Consider the following 20,282-nt stretch of genomic DNA (forward strand, 5'->3'; position numbering starts at 1 on the left):
GTTGTTTCCTGTCCTGCCAGTGAGCACCCCAGCCACTCCGGTGAGCATCATAGCTGCATTTGGCCTTGAGAACAAAGGTGTCTCCAAGCAAGGCTGTGGATGGTCAGCCAGTGCCGTGAAGGGGAGCGCCCGCAGCCCTGAGAGGCCTCTGCCAGGAAAGCACACGAGAAGGAAAGAAAGGCCTTCGTGTTGCCCATTTCCCAGAACATTCTCATTGACTTATGAAATTTTCACTTTGCAGGCCATGACACATCTATTTGCACTCATTTTTCAAATTCAGTTAGTCTGGTACTTTGGCCTCATTAGAGTGGTTTAAGTAAGACTGTGTTTCTCTCTCATGTAGAAGGTGGAAGGCAGGCTGCCCAGGGCTGCTCCACGTGGGGCCCAGGGCCTTACGTGACCTGTTTGTGCTCCGCTGCACTGGTGCGTGGCCTTTGTCTTCCAGGCCTCCTCGCACAGCGGGCAAGATGCTGGAGAACCAGCCATCACATGTGCATTCCAGCAAGGAGGCCAGAGAACCAAAGCACCCCATCTCTACTCTGTTTTGCTCCCTGTGTGTATCCCATTGGCCAGGACTTGGTCGCACGGCCACGCCTAGTTGCAGGGGTGGCTGGGAAGTGTAGTCCTGCAGCTGGCTGCTCTGTTGCTCTAACTGAATCCAGGTTCTGTTACTGGGGATGAAGGGAGAATTGGATGCTGGACAGCAGCTACAAATCTCTGCCGTGGGGGAGCAGTATTTGGAAACAAACCTGTTTTATGAGGTCCATTTCCGAGAGTATTTTCGTGCCTGGCAGGAGACACTGTACTGAGCCCGCCAGGAGGTTTGCACAACACGCCTCACACGCGGGCCTTTCAGCTGCACACTCACAGCCTGTGCTGGAGGGACCAGCCCCTCCGGTCCCTGGCTCATGCCCCACCCTGGGCCTCGGGTCTCCCATCCGCCGGAGCCTGTCAGCTGCCTCAGGGCCCCGCTGACGCCCGGGCCTGCCAGCAGCTGGGGTGCTGCAGGTGCCCGGGGCAGTGGGGACTCTGGGGCCGGGGGGGTGAGGAGGCTGTACGATGGGATGTGCCGGGGGCAGGGGCGGACTGCAGGAAAACTGTAGTGAGGGGCGCTGGGATCTCCACACCCCGAGGGTCACGGCCACCTGCCCCAGCCCTGAGCATAGCATCCAGGGCAGCTTATCCTGACACTGATGTGATCGGACCCGGAGGACTGGGCTTCCCGACCCCTGTCATGCGGGGGCAGGCTGGGTGGGAGGGGATGGCTGTGGGGATGGAGGCAGCCCCGGGAGCCACACACACACACACACACAAACACACACACGCGCACACACACACACGCGCGCGCACGTGCGGAGCTGCTGTGGGCCCCGGCTCACCCACGCCTCTGGCTAGTGACATCAGGGCTTTGTTCCAGGACCTCCCTGCAGCCTGTGCATCAGTGTCTGAGGACAGAGGGGACGCAGCGCCCTCGCGGGGTGCCTAGGGGCCCACCTGGGGTCCTCCGGGAGAGCAGGGCCTAGGGCATCCAGGAGGCCTGTGGCCTCAGAAGCAGTGTCCGCGTTTCCTTCGGTCTCATAGAGTCTCCCGCGCCTCGTTGGGAGAATCTCAGGAGAGGAACTGGGGAAGGAAGGGAAGAAGGCTTTGTCTGAACCGCCAGGAAGACGTGTGGAGCCCCACGGGGTCCGTGGGCACCGAGGGAGCTGGGGTGCCCGCCTGCAGGAGGGGCTGCGCTGAGCTTCACGCTCTCGGGGGCCAGCTCCTGAGCAGTGGTGGCCTCCTGGTGAGACCGGGGTGTGAGCGCTGGCTGGGCCTTGGCGGGCCCTACCCACCGGCTCCTGGGGAGAACGCCTGCGTCTGCCCTGTCGATAAGCAAACTGTCGTGACACCCGGGTCCCAGCCTGCTTTGACAGAGAGTAGAGATCTTTGGAGCTAAAATTGCGGACAGCTACAGGTTAAAGGAAGCAATAAATTCTCAGTTCACTGTTTGGGGAACAATCGCATTTGTTGCAGTGTGATGTGAGACTCCTGTCATGTTGTGTAGCCCAGGTAAAGGTCCCGGACACTCCAGACAAAAGCATTCAGGCACCACCGACACGGTGTGTCTGGAGGGCAGCGTCTGCAGAGGTCAGTGGAGCTGGGGCTGGGTGTCCCGGCTCGTCTGCGCTCAGGGCGGGGAGTGTGCGTGGCCGGTGGAAGGTGGGGCTGAGTGGAGGCGGGAGTCCCAGCCTCACCTGGGCCCCGCAGGGACGTGGCTGCCTCCGAGGAGCTCAGGGTGAACAGCTCTCCTTTCCCCTTAGGGGGACGGATCATGAGGAGCAGAGGGAGAGGAGGAGGCTCGGATGTGCTGTGCCGTGGCAGAGGACGTGGCCAGAGCCCACGGCAGCCTCACTGCAAACCCAGGCGGGCCCCGCTGCCTTGGGTCAGCTCCTGGAAGGACCTTTGGCCACATGTTCCTGCGTTTACTCCTCCAGTTCAGTCAGTCAGTTCAGTCGCTCAGTCGTGTCCAACTCTTTGCGCCCCCATGAATCGCAGCACGCCAGGCCTCCCTGTCTATCACAAACTCCCAGAGTTTACTCAAACTCATGCCCATCGAGTCGGTGATGCCATCCAGCCATCTCATCCTCTGTCGTCCCCTTCTCATCCTGCCCCCAATCCCTCCCAGCATCAGGGTCTTCTCCAATGAGTCAACTCTTCGCATGAGGTGGCCAAATTACTGGAGTTTCAGCTTCAGCATCAGTCCTTCCAATGAACACTCTGGACTGATCTCCTTTAGGATGGACTGGTGGGATCTCCTTGCAGTCCAAGGGACTCTCAAGAGTCTTCTCCAACACCACAGTTCAAAAGCATCAATTTTTCAACACTCAGCTTTCTTCACAGTCCAACTCTCACATTCATACATGACCACTGGAAAAACCATAGCCTTGACCAGACGGACCTTTGCTGGCAAAGTAATGTCTCTGCTTTTTAATATGCTATCTAGGTTGGTCATAACTTTTCCTTCAAGGAGTAAGCGTCTTTTAATTTCATGGCTGCAGTCAACATCTGCAGTGATTTTGGAGCCCCCAAAAAATAAAGTCTGACACTGTTTCCACTGCCCCCATCTATTTCACATGAGGTGATGGGACTAGATGCCATGATCTTATTTTCTGAATGTTGAGTTTAAACCAACTTTTTTCACTCCTCTTTCACCTTCATCAAGAGGCTTTTTAGTTCCTCTTCATTTTTGCCATAGGGTGGTGTCATCTGCATATCTGAGGTTATGATTTTCTCCCAGCAATCTTGATTCCAGCTTGTGTTTCTTCCAGACTAGTGTTTTCATGATGACTCTGCATATAAGTTAAATAAGCAGGGTGACAATATACAGCCTTGACGTACTCCTTTTCCTATTTGGAACCAGTCTGTTGTTCCATGTCCAGTTCTAACTGTTGCTTCCTGACCTGCATACAGGTTTCTCAAGAGGCAGAGAGGGCTTTTTCACAGCCGCAGGGTCAGTATTAAAATGTGTCGCGTTACCATCAGCTCGTCGTGATTTGGGGAAGTGGAGAACATCTGTCTGCAAAGCTGCAGCCACGCGGCCGCCTATGAGAGGCGGGCAGCCGCCCCACAGCCTCCCTCCTGCCCGGCCCTGGTCTGACCCCTGGCTTCCTCACCCTGAGCAGGCCCTGCCTGCCCCCACCCTGACTTCTCTTTCAGAACCAAACCCCTCCACCCATGACAAAGTCCAGTGCCCTCTGCTGTCCCGCTAACCCCAGAAAGATGCCACGACCCACAGATCCCGGGGGACCCGAAAGCGCTCGTCACAGGGGCCCAAACCTGCCTGCCTGTCTGTTCCTGGAGCCAACTGGTGCAGGACTGAAACTGGGCAGGGAAAACGCAGCCCGGCTTGTTGGAGCGGAGAGGGCGTTTTACAAGAAGCACCCCTGCCAGAATGTTATTTCTAAAAGCATGAACTGACTGCATCTACAGGGCGCCCCCACCCCACCCCCAGGCCCGGGGGCCCAGCCCAGTGAGTGGAGGTGACAGTCACCTCCGCAGCGGCCTGGAGTCTCAGCTCACTCATCTGTGACAATGGGCTGATGAGAGCGACCTTCCTGGGAGGGTGGTCATGAGGATTAGACACCAGCAAGCTGGTGACATCGGGTCACTTGGTTTCCTTGGGGAGGGGATTTAGGACCAAACGGCTCCGCCATCAACCCTGAGGGGCGTCAGAGGCAGGGGCGGGCTGCTGTGACCCCACCCCGTGGCAGCTGGAGACAGTCTCCCAGACTCACTGCCCAGCTCCGACCTGGTGAAAGGACGTGCCCTTCACACCCTCTGTCCTCTTCTGGCCTGGTTTACAAACACAGTAGCTCCTGGGAGTCCTCCCGCCGGGTCTGAGGCTGGGTTCTTTTGGGCGTTTCTCATCCTGAAAGACACTTTACCCACGTGGCATAGCTGCTGTCAGTGGCATTATGCTGCTTATGGCCGGCGGGGTCTCGGCATGCAAGCAGGCATGCAAGCACCCTGCAGAAGCCCCGGGGCTACTTGGGCCTCCCCGCCCCCCCCCCCCCCCCCCCCCCCCCCCCCCCCCCCCCCCCCCCCCCCCCCCCCCCCCCCCCCCCCCCCCCCCCCCCCCCCCCGCCCCTCCCTGCCATCTTAGAGGCAGAAAGCAGCTTTCTGGACCGTCCTCGCCCTCGCCCTCTGCAAGCACCTGCCTCCCAAGGGGAGGGTGAGGTTCCTAGCCGAGCGGCCGTGGGGGTGCCCAGACACCAGGCACCCTGCCAGTTAACCGCTGCCTTTCTTTTTCTCTTTCCACAGGAGTACTTTTATCCAAGGTACTTAGGTAAGTTGAAATCACGGCCTCCTTTAGTTGGGGAGGAGAGGTTGCTCAGACCGCGTCACTGAGTTGTTCCTGAGGGACAAAGCTCCGTGACAGTGAGGTGGGACCTCGTGGGCTCACAGGGCAAAGCCTGGTCTGTGACCCTCCCACCGTGGTGACCACTAGTGTCACTTGCAGCCAGCGTCGTTGTTGGCAAACCTCCACATCGCTCTGACCCCCAGCTTAGCTGGTTAACTGGGAACACGGTTGGTTTAGTCTCAGGACTCCCCCCGTGACGTTTCTGAAGGCCCCGGGGAGCTCTTGCCTGTGTCGGCTGTGGCTGTTGACACCGTAAGAGTAACTAAAGCTGAGAACATTAGAGATGATTTTGCTTAACTTGAACAAGATTGTGCAAGCAAGCCGCCTTGGCTGTCAAGCAGCGACATCTCTGTCAATGTTGGGGGGAGGGGGCCTGGAAAGCCCCGCTGGACTTTGCGGGGAGCGAGAGGAAGACGGCCCAGTCTCTTCAGGGCGATCTGGAAGTCCCCGCGGAGCTGCTCCTTGGTCCGTGCCTCTTGGGGGCTCTTGGGATGTCTGTACTTGTGGTGAGAGAGGTATTCGGGGCTCTCCCTTCTAACTGTGTCGAGTGCCTTTTGGTCACTTTTCCATTGACCTTACAGCCTCTTAGAGGTGCCTCTCTGGGGTGCACATCTGGTGGCAAGCAGAGTGGACCGTGGTCGGCCCTGAGCAGCCCAGCCCAGGCCCCGTGTGGCCTTGCTCCTGGGTGCGTGGGTTTGTGTCCTCAGGAAGGGTGCCGTGGTCCCCTGGGCTGCCTCCAGTGCTGTCCACTGCCGTGCCCACGTCCTCCGCGTTTGCTTGGGCAGCAGCGGCCTCCTGAGAGGCCAGTGCAGTGGCTCAGCATCCGTTGTCCCAGATGCTCGTGGTCGCTCCCCCGCCCTGGCCCGGGGCGGAGGCCCAGCTGACTGCGTAGCGGGGAGGAGCTCGGTCTCCATCAAACCCAGGGCGCTGTTCCAAACAGGGGTCGGGTTGAGATGGAGCTTGGGTCTCTGCCACGGTCAGAGAGCATCCAGAGGGCCACCAGAGAGCCTTCTGAGCAATAGCAGGACCCTCCCCACTCAAGGTTGCAGGGGCCAGCGCCCCTCAGACAGAGCTCTGCCCGTTGGAGGCACCTGCTCGTTTTTGGTGTTAAAATGCTGTGTCAGCATGAGCATGTCAGAGGGTGACGCCCCCTCCCTGTCTTGCAGAATGCATCCGTGAACATGGCTCTCCGTACAGAAAGAACCCAGCTTTCGTCACCTGCGTGCAAAGTAAGCGTGCTCCTTCCTTGCAGCCCCTGAGTCTGGGCTCTCAGGGCCTCGCGGTCATTCCCAGGGGCCCCAGGTGTCCCTATGGCCTTCAGAGCCACAGCCTGAGGTCAGCCCCCTCTGCCCTGAGCCAAAGTGTGTGCGGCATGAAGTGCTGACCTCTCCCGGGTAGAGGGAAGGCCCATCTGGGCCCACCTCCTGGTCAGTTAAGTCCCCTTTCACTACAGTCACTGGTTCTGAGAATGTTCTCAGCTCACTTGGTGGGCAGCATGCTTGGTAAGCGGGGTGCACTGGCAAACTCCTGGGCTTTTTCCAGTTTTTTATTGTAACAAACAAACCAGAGTGGTCTCCTTGTCTCCCTGAGCACCTCTGCTGGGTCAGCGCCTAGGAGTGGGAGTGCAGAGGGAAAGCTGTGTCCTTCCCCAGTTTTGACGCAGACCTGGCCCGTTACCCCTACAGAGGGCGGGAGTGCCCCCCAGTACCTGCACCTACCAAATGTACTTCTTTTACTTTTTATCTTTTCCAGTAGGAAAGTGGGGAAATGACCCTCAATCTCTTCAGTTTAGTTTTTCTTACTCATGAGTGAAGCCGAGCTTCACCTGTTTCTTTCTCTGCGAATGGTTTGTTCATATTCTTTGCCTACCTTTCTCAGTTTGTAGGAACTGTTGAGTTTGTAGGAACTGTAGAGTTTGCGGGTTAGCCGTTTGTAGTAAAGGTAGCAAGATTCCCCACCCCCCCCCCAGGTTATCACGCATCTTTATTATTATTATTAAGTTATCATACGGTAACACTGACATTTTTGGTGTCCGGTCACATGGCTTTCGATCCACACGTACACACATCTCAGCTGAGCCTTGACTCCAGGCCTGGCTGTGGCCTGAGAGTTCCATGAAGCAGACACGTTATCTCTGCCCCCGTCAGCCTCTGGTGCAGCCGTCTGTGACCCAGCTGTCCCCACGAGGGCAGTGTCTCGGCTTTCTCTTCTGAGCATGCCCTGCCCAGGTTATAACTTGTCGTTGCCCTCACATTTCTGGAAGGAGGAGCAGAAGCCACGAGACTGGCCTCCACTGACCATAGCAGATGCCGCGCATTCCAGTGCAGAGGGCGGCCTCTCTGCCTTGCACCCTCCCACCGCCGGCAACAGGCAGATAACCCCTCAGCTCCCTCCTGTCGGGCCTGGGTCAGGGCTCAGCCCAGAGCCTGTCCACGGGCTGCCCGCATCCACCGAATTCCTCAGAAGCTTGGGACACCCGCAAACATGCTCCTCACTCTTCCCCAGAGATGAGCTTCCCAATGAGGCAGCAAAGGAAAGTGGGTGGAATTCTTCCTGCGGGGAGTTGTCCACCCCCAGGAGAAGGTGGGGTTGCCCTCTCGGCCTGGGGACCCTGAGATTTGTAATGGGCGGTGTTGGGCATCCTAGGCAAATTCCAGGCGAAGGTAACAAACTCAGGCTTGTCCTTCTGCAATAACTTAAGTCTAACCGAGTGTGTCTGGTGGGGACGCGCCCGCGTCCAGCCGCCCCTCCCGTGGGGCCTCTGACGTGCTGGGTGCTGCAGGAGGGTGGCGGGACCATCCGGCTCGGGAGCTGCCTGGCCCTGCGCACGTCCCCCACTGCCCAGGGGTCCTGGGCACGCTCCGTGCGAGCTGGACACGGGGCTGCTGAGCGCTCGGGGAGCAGGGGCCACTGCTCGCGTCTCGGGGGAAGCTGGGCAGGGGGTGGGGACCTGTTCCTGCTTCCTGTGCCTGCCGGGGCCCTGTGACCTGCTCCCTGGGAGGTCCGTCTGGCTCTGGGGCCCAGCCAGGCCTCGCCTCTCCCCTGAGGCCCCAGGGTGCAGCCCCAGCCTCTAGCCTGGTAGGTGGGCGGCTGCTCCCTCCAAGCTGACCTGAGTTTCCTGGGGTCAGCCGGGGCCTGGCCGGCCTGGTCTGTGACCGCCTCCGGGGGAGGTGGGGTTCGGTGTGGCCAGCCAGTGCCCCGGACCTGCTTTGGCGCTCTCCCAGCTCAGGGCCCCCTTCTCTTTGCTTTCCACTCAGAGCTGCCTGACCAGTGCTCTCCAGATCCCTGCGATAAGAAAGGGACCCAAGTCTGCCAGGACCTCATGGGCAACTTCTACTGCCAATGCAGAGACGGCTGGGCAGGGCGACTTTGCGACAGAGGTGAGGCTGCGTTACCTGGGGAGATAGGGGTGTCAGGAGCCCCCTCGGGGCCACCAAGGGCCTGGGCTGGCAGGGCTGGGCTCTGGCCCCCCTCTTCCGCTCCTGCCAGGGGACACAGCCACCGCAGCGTGTCCAGCTGCGACAGGAGTGAGGAGATGTCGGGGGCAGGCCAGCTGTGTGGGGACACAGGAGCTGGTCGGCTCCCAGGAGATGGGTGGGTGGGGTCCTCAGCCTCTCAAGTCCTCCCGGAGGCGTGGATGTCTGGACAGTGCTGGGTGTCCTGCTGCTACCCCAGGCAGGGTGCCATCCAGCTTGAAAAGCCACGGTGCTGGGCCCCGAGCAGTGCCCAAGCCAGGCCAGCTCTTCCAGGGCACTGTGGGGGAGGGCACGCCCTCCCTGAGGCAGGCTCCCTGTCTGGGCCCCCACTGGTTGGAAGGGAGTCAGGAGCAGGTTCACCTCCGCCCTCCCTGACTTCCCGGCATGCTGGGTCAGCAGAGAAGCTGCAGTAGACCCTGGGACCTGGTTAGAACCCTTGGGCAGCCCCTCGCTGCAGAGGGAGCCCTGAGCCCCTCAGAGCCTCCCATCCGGACACAAGACTGTGCCCCCCACCCAGGGTCTGAGGGTGGATTCTGTGGGGCTGGGGGTGCAAATGTTGCCGAGTGTTCCAGGCGGTCGTGGGTCACCTCTGGCCCCGCGTCCTGTTCCCAGATGTCAACGAGTGCAGCCAGGAGAACGGAGGCTGCAGCCAAATATGCTACAACCAGCCGGGCAGCTTCCAGTGTGCCTGCCACGGGGGCTACACGCTCTCCCCAGACAGTCGGACCTGCCACGGTGAGCCTGACCCGGGACCCCCGGCCTCTGTCCTCGCCCGTTCGCCTCTGCAGTTGCCAGAAGTCAGCAGGCTGAGGCCTCGGCCGCCTGGCTCCTCTGCGGGAGGCTGAGGTTGTGGCTGGCTCCGTGGTTCTGGAGGGAGGGCAGGAGGGCGTCCTGCAGACACGGCACATGCCCAGGCTTGTCCGTGGCCACGAGCCCCAGAGCCGGGACACAGGCTGATTCACTCAGATCTGTGGACGGAGCCCGCCCCGCTGGGGAGGCCTGTCTGCTGCTCTGGGAGAGGCGGTGGGGTGGTTGCCAGGCCTCCTTCCCGGCCACGGAGCCTGCAGACGTTCCTGTGCACATCAGGGCCCCAGACGCCTTGTGGGGAGGTGTGGGCAAGATCAGAGCTCACAAATGGTAGAAAAGGAAGGTGCCTTTAATCAGAGTGCTGGCAAGCTGGGGAGATGGTGGGCTCAGCAACCCCCAAAACCACCTCTGGAGACTCGGCTTGGCCTTGAGAGCTTTTAAAGGGATGCAGGAAGGAGCCTCATTAGCCACTGAGATGGGGGTCAGCGTCCTGCTGCCCACACAGCATGCAGGCCGCTCAGCTCTCCTCACGGCCCCTCCAGGCACTGTCTTACTGTCTGGTCACACAGTTTGTTCATGAGGTTACTGAAGGGGAAGCTGGGGAGAGACCTGGTCATCTGTTCTTTATTTCTCGTTCTTTGATCCGCAGAAAGAACCATTACGTTAAGCAGGGTGCTGTGTGAAGGTTGTGCTTGGGCCAGAGGTGGGGTGGAGCAGGGCAGGGCCTGGTTAAAAGCCAGTTACATGCAGTTTTGCTAAAGTGATGTGAAAGGGGGCTTCCTGCTCAGGGCGGAGTCCTGCAAAGGGCTGCTCACGAATCCGCACTTACAGAACGTCGCTGCCTCTCTGAGGGGTTGGGCTGATGGTCTGCTTTCTGTAACTGCCTCCTGCTGACACGGGCACCATGCTCTCAGAGGGAATGATGTCCCTGGAGGCCTGGAGCGTCTCTTTGCTGACGGTTTTAGTTGCCTCCTTACACATATGGGCAGAACAAACGATTCCAATGCCCACAGAGACACAGATTGTCGTGAGCGATAGTGTGAATCCCATTCTCTCAAGGCCACAGGTTCAGTTCTGCTCAAGACAGAGCCGCGTCTGGCATGTCTGCAGTCTGCTCATCGTGCAGTCTGCCTGTGCCTCTGGCGCCAGTTACAGCCTCTGTGAACCCACTCAGACATGTGCATCCGACGCTGAGTCTGTGACTGTCGTCCTGATCAGGACTGCTTAGCTTCATACTTGGTGGGTGGGGGGTGGGGGGGCCTGCAGGGTCCTGCTCGATGCCTCCAGGATCCTACCTCACCACCCCCGCCCCACTGGCTTCCCAAGGCCCCAGTCACCAGCCTTCCTCTGAGAAAGGTCTGCTCTGGAGTGAAGCAGAAGGCAGCTACCCTGCACCCCCACTTCTGCAGTCTGGGGCTGCAGTCTGGGGCTCCCCACATCCAGCACCCGGGGCACCCCAAGAAACCACTGCAAGCTGCCCACTCCCCAGAGGCACCCGTCTCTCACCCCACTCTCCAGGGGCACCTTGCCCGCCCGCCTCCCTCTCTCCATGAATTCCCATCTGTCGCGGCAGCACAAGGGGTCAGGGCCCGGGGGGCCGGGAGCCCCAGGGGGGCCCCGAGCACAGACGCGGGTTGGCTCTCTTATCTGGAGAAACCACTTCCAGTCAATGCACATCGGTGCCTCCCAGGCCTGACGAGACGCGGGAGGCATCCGTGTGTCCCGGTGGCAGTTCCCACCCCGCCCCCCCGGCCCTTCACAACCATCTGCCTCCCCTGAGAACGCGCTTCCTGGCAGGGCGTGTTGCAGGGCTGTCGTTGTGAGGTGTGGAAGGCGGTGCTCAGGGACCCAGGGCTTCTCCCCTCACTTCTCCAGGGGCCCTTCTCTACTCAGACTCAGCCTCTCCTGTGCCCGCAGCTGCCGGGGCAGTTCCGGGGCCTGGCCCAGACTGTGGGGCTCAGATTCTAGGGGAGCCCTGTGCTGTCCGTGTGGGTGCCCCAGGCACTGTCGCAGCCCTGCGAAGGCGCCCTCTTTGGAAAACCCCGAGGGCCGGCTTTGAACCGCTTGTGTACCTCACAGACCACCCAGGGGTGAGGCGGCCTCCGGCTCTGAGTGAATCCCAGCATCCTGCATCCCTGACTGAGGACAGCGGGGCAGGCCCTATGCCTCCCCTGTTAGCAGGACTGGTCTCTACTTAGCCTGATGGCACGGGCCCCACCCCAACACCTGTTTCGGGGTGTGCCTGCAGATGCTGGCCCCGCACCTCCCTTTCTCTTGGCATCTCTGTTTCCTTAGGATCCCTGCAGTGAGGCATCTTCTCACCATGTCCTCTGTGGTCAGCCCTGAGATGCTGAGAGCGAGGGGGTGGGGACTCTGCGCCTGTGGGGCTGGGCTCTAGGGGTCTGCCCTGAAACACTGCCCAGCCTTTGCGGATGAATCTCTGGGCACTTTCTTGGCTGCGAACAGGGGACCACCCAGAGGCTGGTCATTGCTCATGAACTTTTATGGAGCCGGTTAGGTAGAGCAAGACTGCAGGGTGGGCTGCGAGCTTTCCCTACGATTGTAGTGAAGTCTCGGCAGCTGAGGGCGGGGGCTGGTACTGCTGAGACGGCACGGTGTGGGGTACCTGCCTGTGGCCCCCAGTGTGAGCGTGGTGCCTACCCGCTGGGGACTTCGCTTGGCACCTCCCGCCCCTGGATAGCTAGGGCTGGTCTGGACCCACTGCCAGCCTGGCCCATGTGGGCTCGGCCCAGCCTGGCTCCTGCAGTGCCTATAGGTTGGGCAGCTCGGTGCAGATCAGTCCTGACAGTGTGGGGCCCGCGGGCTTACAGGCTCCCTGTGGGGAGCACATGGATCATTCCCACCGTCTCTGGGAGGAATCTTAGTTTCCGCGTCTGAAAGCCTATGTTTGCCGAGCTCCCTTGTGACAAGTCAGGAGCAGCTGTGAGTCTTTGCGTACTTTGAAGTACCAGTTGCACTTTCTAGAAATTCCCTGTCTCCTTAGGAACCAGCTCTTGGCTGCAGGCTACTCCTGCTGATACTGGTTTGGCCATGTGGCAGAGGGGAGGGAGCCTCAGGACAGACCCTGATGGTCACTGACCGTGACTGTGGTGCTGGTGTTCCTCGGGCAGACCTCAGTGTGAGGCCCATGCTGTCAGCGTGGTGGCCGGGGGGCTCTGGGGATGCGGGGTGGGACTTTGGGTTAAAAGGCCCCAGAGGTACTTTTTTACCTTCCTGGACTGCTGTCGTTTGAATTCAGCAACAACTTTGTGCACCTGGCCGGCCAGTGCCCTGCAGAGACAGGAGTCAGCCTTCTCAACCAGGACCCTGCTTCTGGGCTGGGGCTGAAAGCCCAACGGATGGACGGACGGGAAAAGGGCGGGGGGAGGGGAGGGGAGAAGGTGGGGGAGGAGGGAGGGGAGGGGGGAAGGGGGGGGAGGAGGGGGGAGAGGATGGAGGGGGGAGGGGGTGGAAGGGGGGAGGGAGAGGAGGGAGGGGGAGAGGGGGGAGGGGGAGGGAGAGGAGGGAGGGGGGAGGAGAAGAGGGGGAGGCGGCGCTGCACTGACACCGCCAGGCCAGGCCGGGCTCCCCCCGCAGAGCTGGCCGCCTCTCTGTGGTTCCTGGCCAGCGGGCAGCAGTTCCTTCCGGGCCGGCCGCCAGCAGGCCTGGTGGACCTGATGCAGCTGGTTTTTCCTGCAGACGTAGACGAATGTGTGGACGTGGGTGCCTGCGGGGCGGCACGGTGCCAGAATCTGCCGGGTTCCTACTCCTGCATCTGCGACGAGGGCTACGTGTTCAGCTCGCAGGAGAAGGGCTGCCGAGGTACCTACCTGAGGCCACACGGGACACACACGCACACACAGGGCACCGTGTTCCAGGGAGCGCCATGTGCCGCGTGCCCCTGGAGGGTCTGAGTACCTGCACACACATGACGTGGCCCCTGCCTCACCTGCACACGCGTGACATGGCCCCTGCCTCACCTGCATGCGCATGACATGGCTTCTGCCTCACCTGCACACACATGGCCCCTGCCTCACCTGCACACGCACGACATGGCCCCGTCTCACCTGCACGCATGCGACGTGGCCCGTCTCACCTGCACACGTGTGACGTGGCCCCTGCCTCACCATACACGCGACATGGCCCTTGCCTCATCTGCACACACATGTGGCCCCTGCCTCACCTGCACACACATGATGTGGCCCCTGCCTGACCATACACGTGACGTGGCCCCTGCCTCACCTGCACACGGCGTGACGTGGCCCCTGCCTCACCATACACGTGATGTGGCCCCTGCCTCACTATACACGCGACGTGGCCCCTGCCTCACCATACACGCGATGTGGCCCCTGCCTCACCTGCATGTGCATGACATGGCTTCTGCCTCACCTGCACACACGTGGCCCCTGCCTCACCTGCATGCGCACGACATGGCCCCGTCTCACCTGCACGCGTGCAATGTGGCCCCTGTCTCACCTGCACACACATGATGTGGCCGCTGCCTGACCATACACGTGACGTGGCCCCTGCCTCACCTGCACACACATGATGTGGCCCCTGCCTCACCATACACGCGACATGGCCCCTGCCTCACCTGCACGCGCACGACATGGCCCTGTCTCACCTGCATGTGTGCGACGTGGCCCCTGCCTCACCTGCACACGTGACATGGCCCCTGCCTCACCTGCACACGTGACGTGGCCCCTGCATCACCTGCACACACGTGACGTGGCCCCTGCCTCACCTGCACACGTGACGTGGCCCCTGCATCACCTGCACACACGTGACGTGGCCTCTGCTTCACCTGCACATGCACAACGTGGCCCCTGTCTCACCTGCACATGCGTGGCCCCTGCCCCACCTGCACACACGTGACGTGGCCCTTGCATCACCTGCACACATGTGACGTGGCCCCTGCCCCACCTGCACACATGTGACGTGGCCCCTGCATCACCATAGACACGATGTGGCCCCTGCCCCACTTGCACACACGTGGCCCCTGCCTCACCGTACACCCAATGTGGCCCCTGCCTCACCTGCACACACGTGATGTGGCCCCTCCCCACCTGCACACACGTGGCCCCTGCCTCACCATACACGTGACGTGGACCCTGTCTCTTGTGCAGCCAGCCCCTCCCCAGAGACACAGGGAGATGGGCCGGGCAGCCTGGATCCTGGGTGCTGCCTTCTTTCCTGCCCCCAGGGCACCTGGCCCAGCCATGTCCAGGGGCCCAAACAGCCACACTGCCTCCCACCACTTTCCTGCCTGGGGCCTGTGGCTGCCCCTCCACGAGGAAGGAGACAGGTGGTCCCAGCCTGCCTCCCCAAGCCCCCCAGGCCATCCCGGCTCCCCCACCCTGGCCACTGTCCTGGGCACAAACCTGCGCCCGAACCATGAGCCTGGCATCCTGTGCCGACCTGGCCGTGCTGATGGCCGCCATGCAAGCATGCAGCCGTGTCCCCAGAAGGAGCCGGCGGGCTGGGTGGCAGTGTGCGCCTGGGCCACCTGGGGCCCCACACTGGGCCTCGCACCCGCTGAGGTGTGATGGGGGCAGAGACTCTGGCGACCCTGTGGGCTCAGGGGCTCCCTGTGGCTGCAGACGTGGACGAGTGCGCAGAGGAGCGCTGTGAGCAGACCTGCGTCAACTCCCCCGGCAGCTACACCTGCCACTGTGACGGCCGCGGGGGCCTGAAGCTGTCCCGGGACATGAGCACCTGCGAGGTAGCCCCGGGCGGCGGGCGGGGGCGGCAGGGCCCCAGGGTTTCGCACCCCCGCCTGCTAGCCGTGCCGCCCCCCCACAGGACATCCTGCCCTGCGTACCCTTCAACGTGGCCAAGAGCGTGAAGTCCCTGTATCTGGGCCGCATGTTCAGCGCCATGCCCGTGATCAAGCTGCTCTTCAAACGGCTGCAGCCCACGAGGTGAGAGGGCGGAGGGCGTCCGGGCCCGAGGGAATGTGGGCACGAGGCTGCCTGGTCAGAGCGCCCACCACCCAGCGCGGCCATGCGGGTCTAAGAGCTGGTGCCAGCCTTCCCTGCCCAGCGACTCACTGCCTGCGTCGGCATGCGGATGCACCCAGTCTGCCCACCTGGCGCTTCCTGAGGCCGGGTGAGCCCTCGCCAGGAAGGGCCACACGCCGCAGCCTACGAGTGACCCTCTTGTTCCCGCCGGCCCGCAGACTGGTGGCTGAGTTCGACTTCAGGACCTTCGACCCCGAGGGTGTGCTGTTCTTCGCCGGAGGCCACCGGGACAGCACCTGGATTGTCCTGGGCCTGCGGGCTGGCCGGCTGGAGCTGCAGCTCCGCTACCAGGGCGTGGGCCGTGTCACCAGCAGCGGGCCCGTCATCAACGACGGCGCATGGCAAACGGTGAGTGGGGCCCCTGCAGCCCTGCCCAGGACCCCGCAAGGCTCGGCAGGCACGGCTCCAGCAGGGCAGCCCCGGCAGGAAGCCTGTACCCTGACGGGCGCTATCTCATCGCAGAAGCTGAGCTGGCCTTCCACCAGGACTGCAGTGCTCAGCGGACCCGCTGCACTGGGGACACCTGGCTGTGTCTGGAGATGCTTCTGTTTTTCACAACTATGGGTGGGGGCTCCGGGCTGCTGGATTGAGGCCACCGGGGCCACTGGGCCCCCGCAGCACATGGGGCTCCCCTCCCCAAGGGTCCTCCAGTCCAGACTGTCAGCTGCACCGCGGCCAGAACGGGCTGAGATCTGGGTTCCTACCCTGCCTCATGTGCTCTCAGTGGAGGTGAGGGTCGGCCGTGACTCAGCAGCATCCCGGGCTCTGCCTCTGGGCCCGCTCCAGTCCTGACGACCTCCAGGGCTCACACTTGGCTGCCTCTAGATGGAGGTGCCCTGATTGCACAGAGCCTGGCCTCTGGCCATCGGCTCTCTGTCAGTACCACAATACCTGGAGCAAAGTGGCCTGTGACACACAGGCTTCCTCCCAAACTGTTAGAACTGGGCTTTTAGAAGTAAGTGCTTGAAAGAGAAATGGGAAAAGCATTCTTTTTTCCTTTAGAAGCGAAGATAAAATGGAAAAAGTTGCCCTGGCCTCCACGAATAAAAGCACTGTAGACATTTGCTAGTGTTTCCATCCCATCAGTGGGTCCAGTTCCTCCACTCCTAGACTCTTAAACCCCAGGCACCATCACGACAGCAGGAGGAGACCTTCTGCAAAGGGACAGATAAGACAGTCACTCTTCAGGGAAGCTGTCCCCGGGGTTGAGGATGCTCCACATGTGGGAACCTGCTGCCCTGAGCTCGAGGCACATGAGGGGCCTGAGGGGGGCCAGGGGAGGCAAGACCAGTGGGTGCATGGCCCCAGCACCCCACCCACCCTGAGACACACCCGGCTCTTGAGCCACAGGCCCGGCTCCATGATGATCTGCCTGCTCTCCGGCCCCCGCGAGACCCCGCACCCCCCACTCACCGAGTTTGCCTTCTCACCAAACTCAGACCCCGCACCTGGATGCTTCTCCACCTGAGCTGAAAAGGAAACCAGGGGCTGCTGGGGCTGAGCAAGATGCACCAAACACAGAGTCATAGGCTTTAAACTCTCCTACAAGGAGAGCAGGGGAGAGGGGAGAGTTCTACAGAGAATTCATATGCCCACTCAGTGTCCCGTCTGTGCCGGGCACTGCCCGGCTGCAGAAAATGCCAGGGTAGAAAGTGTGCTCCCGTCTAAACGTGCTCAGCTGAGGGCAGAGAGGCGAAGGGCCAGGGTGGAGCAGAGACCCTGGGCTGACATGGGGGGGAGTGACCCCAGGCTCCTGAAGCAGCTCTCTGGCTAAGGCTTGAAATGAGGCCCAGAAATGGGGAGGGGATGCCCCCTCATAGGAAGGGGGATGAGGGGGTGGAGCCGGCCCCTGGGGGTGTTGGCGGGGCCGGAGCCACACCATGGATGCCAGAGAGGCAGTGTATGTGGTGAGCCTGGACCCCCGAGGCTGGGGGTCTCCTGGCCCCAGGTGGTGCTGGGAATTGGTACCCTAGGTTGGGCCCCCTTCAGAAGGTGCGCGTCCACCCTCATGGCACCTGTGCTTCTCAGATCTCTGTCGAGGAGCTCGAGCGGAACCTGGTGATCAAGGTGAACAAGGATGCTGTGATGAAGATCGCCGTGGCCGGGGACCTGTTCCAGCTGGACAGAGGACTGTACCATCTGAACCTGACCGTGGGGGGCATCCCTTTCCAGGAGAAAGACCTCGTGCATCCTGTAAGCTCTGTCCTTCATCCTTGGGGTCTGAGGCAGAGAATACTGTTCTTAGTCCCTGGGGTCCGAGCCCACGGTGGGTGAGGAGAACAGGTAACCATGCTGACCAGGTCTAGCAAGGGATCTGGAGAAAGCGAACATCTCTAGACTATGACAAGCTGCAGGGGCAGCTATTTCACGTATTTTGCTGTCTCTTTCTATGAAATTCATTTGCGTTTTCGTCTGCACTGATAATGAAAATGTCTATTTTGCAGAGGAGATAAATCACAATGAAATTATTCTCTCACAAAAAAAAACAATGAACTTTTAAACACATTTTGTAGACAGTTGCCAAGAACATTTTGGGTTATTAACACTGTTGAGGTTCCTGTAGGGGAAGTAAGACCTAACGAGAGGTCGGTGTTGGCCATTTCTCAAAGTCCTGTCCCTTCTTGCCCCCGGCGTGCTGTGTCTTTGCCAGAGCCCCTGGCTCCGAGTCAGGTTTCCACAGCGGGCAGGAGACAAGAGTCCACACGCTGAGGCTCCGAGTGGGCAGCAGTGTTGCAGCGTGTCCCCCCGCCCCGAGGGCTGGGGGCTGTCCGATACCCCGGAGTCCCTCCCAGTCTTCCAGACGAGGCTGGGCTGGCCTGACCTGCTCAGGGCCGTGGCAGGTGCGGCTGAGCTGGAGCCGTGCTGCGGGGGCCTGGCGTGAACACAGGCATGTGAGAGTCCCCTCACCCTTCCTTCCAGGAGGCGGTTGGCACCCCGAGCCTGCCAGGCGAGGGGGGACCAGGCGCAGGTGGGGGGCGGGGGCAGCCCTGAGTGGGTCCAGGGCGGAGCGACCGCCCACAGCAGAGTCCATGCCCGCGGGCGGTGGATTGCCACGTGCGTGACCAGCAGGGCGCCGTAGGACGGGCGGCACCAGGGAGCCACTGGGGTCTCTGTCTCCAGATGAACCCGCGTCTGGACGGCTGCCTGAGGAGCTGGCACTGGCTGGACGGTGAGGACACCACCGTCCAGGAGACAGTCAAGGAGAACGTGAAGATGCAGTGCTTCTCTGTGACCGAGAGGGGGTCCTTCTTCCCCGGGAGCGGGTTTGCCTTCTTCCACCTGGATTACGGTGAGTCTCTGCTCCTGCGAGCGGATGGCCGCGCTCAGCCTTCTGGCCATAACTCCCCGAAACAGACGGCAGCGGCCAGTCCCCCCCAGGCAAGCGCCTGAGGGACAGACGCCCTGGGCACTGGGTTGCGGGGAGAAGGGGACGGCGGAGGGCCTGTGGCTGAGACGGGACGCTGGGCTCGAAGGGGGAGCTTCCGGGGAGGTTCTGAGATGGGACACGCTTGAGCGCATCTGCAGTCACAGCGCTGTGGGCTGTGGGGAGGGGCGGCACGGCCCGGAGTCCAGTGCTCCAGGCTCAGCAGAAGAGGCCCCTGACGGGAGGGCCTGAGGCCCCAGCTGTGACTCTGCCTCAGAGAACTAAGGCTTTTCCAGCCACTGCGGAGGCTACAGAGGAGCTTTTCTGTGACCCCAGCGAGAGGGGGTTGGACAGGGCAGGCAGCCAGGGTCCTGGGTGGCTGCAGGGGACAGTGGTTCACCCAAAGTCCCTCCCGCTTCTGTAAAGCAGGGCCCTTACTTCCTACGGCCGCTTCCCTTTTAGTATTAGTTAGCGACAGTTTAAAGATCAGTCATCCTCGCACGCTGATGAGTGGGCACCTGGCCATCAGCTACACATGAAATGAGCGAATGTTCCAAACGGCAGGACTGTGGCCGCAGCTGCCCTGAGGGGTTGGCCTGCACAGTGTGAACCATGGGGAGTGAGGGGCACAGCAGTTCCATTTGAGTCTGGCCTCAGGATTTCCCCAGAGTTCCTCGGGCAGGGCCAGAGTTAACTTCTGCCCCCGGGAGGGCACCCCTGTGCCCGGAGGCGTCGCTGTGCCTGGGCTCGTGGCCTTGGTGGCCTTTGACTTGAGGATGTAGGGCGGCTCTGTGTCATGGCCTGGGAGACACCTCGCATGGACCTGTGAGCCTCTTTCCTTGGGGCGGCAAGGTGTGCGGAGCCCCGGCTGCCCACCACCCTCCTTGGCCCTGGGGTCTCTCCCCTCCCCACTTCCATCTCCCCTCTAGCCAGGCTCCTCCTGGCCGCCTCTCCAGGGCCTCTCCTGGCTCTGCCTCGCCCCCCCCCCATACCCTGGCATGCCCCCAGTGCCTCTGTTTCCAGACTCTGAGCCTGTCATGGTTGAAGGCGCACATATGACCCTCACCACCCTGCATGGCCCAAGTTAAAGGAGGGTCTGTTCGGGGAGAGATGGGACCTGCTCCCCCCTCCCCATTTCTGTCTTGGCTTTACCTGTCACGAGCGTCACCAGATCATCCAAGGGGAACCCTTCACTCCTGACTGCAGCTCGTACGGAACACACACCGCCCCTTCAGCCCTTGCTTCTGTGCACGCAGACCAGGGCGTCCTTGTGTTGGTTAGGGTCACACGTAACATGCTGGCCTGTGTGCCCGCCGCGGAGGCAGCCACTTGGCTGCAGGGCTGAGCTCTGCAGGGTGTGACAGCAAAGGCCACAGGGCAGGCAGCACTGGCGCCCCCCTCGTGCTCCTCAGGCTGGGCCGTCCTGTCCTCGTTACGACACAGAAGGGACATGTCAGGAGTTACAGGCACCGTTCTCGGCAGCAGGTCGAGGCTGTGGACTCAGTGGGTCTTAAAGCCCCAGAAGCCGTCGGGCAAGGGGCATGCGGGTAACCCCCCTCGGCACCTGAGCAAACCTCCCCAGGGGAGCTTAGGCGCTGGCCCCTCAAACACACTTCTGGCAGCCAGGCCCCTCTCCCCACCTCCGTCAGGGGGACCCCACAGAAAGCGCTCCTCTCCCCACCGTCAGGGATGCAGGAAAACTTGGAAACAGAGGA

The 20,282-nt window shown here is 61.5% G+C and overlaps 1 protein-coding gene across 1 annotated transcript in view; it reads left to right on the forward strand.

Moving 5' to 3' along the window:
• GAS6 (growth arrest specific 6) overlaps positions 1–20,282 on the forward strand; it is a 29,840-nt gene that overhangs the window by 6,198 nt on the left and 3,360 nt on the right. Inside the window, exons 3-12 of the mRNA XM_043477681.1 lie at positions 4,801–4,825; positions 6,067–6,129; positions 8,158–8,280; positions 8,989–9,111; positions 12,883–13,005; positions 14,784–14,905; positions 14,986–15,104; positions 15,362–15,551; positions 17,232–17,396; positions 18,324–18,492. Coding sequence (XP_043333616.1) covers positions 4,801–4,825; positions 6,067–6,129; positions 8,158–8,280; positions 8,989–9,111; positions 12,883–13,005; positions 14,784–14,905; positions 14,986–15,104; positions 15,362–15,551; positions 17,232–17,396; positions 18,324–18,492 — 1,222 coding nt within the window. The remainder of the gene's footprint in view (positions 1–4,800; positions 4,826–6,066; positions 6,130–8,157; positions 8,281–8,988; positions 9,112–12,882; positions 13,006–14,783; positions 14,906–14,985; positions 15,105–15,361; positions 15,552–17,231; positions 17,397–18,323; positions 18,493–20,282) is intronic.

Source organism: Cervus canadensis, chromosome 9, assembly GCF_019320065.1.
Source record: "Cervus canadensis isolate Bull #8, Minnesota chromosome 9, ASM1932006v1, whole genome shotgun sequence".
Lineage (NCBI taxonomy): Eukaryota > Metazoa > Chordata > Mammalia > Artiodactyla > Cervidae > Cervus > Cervus canadensis.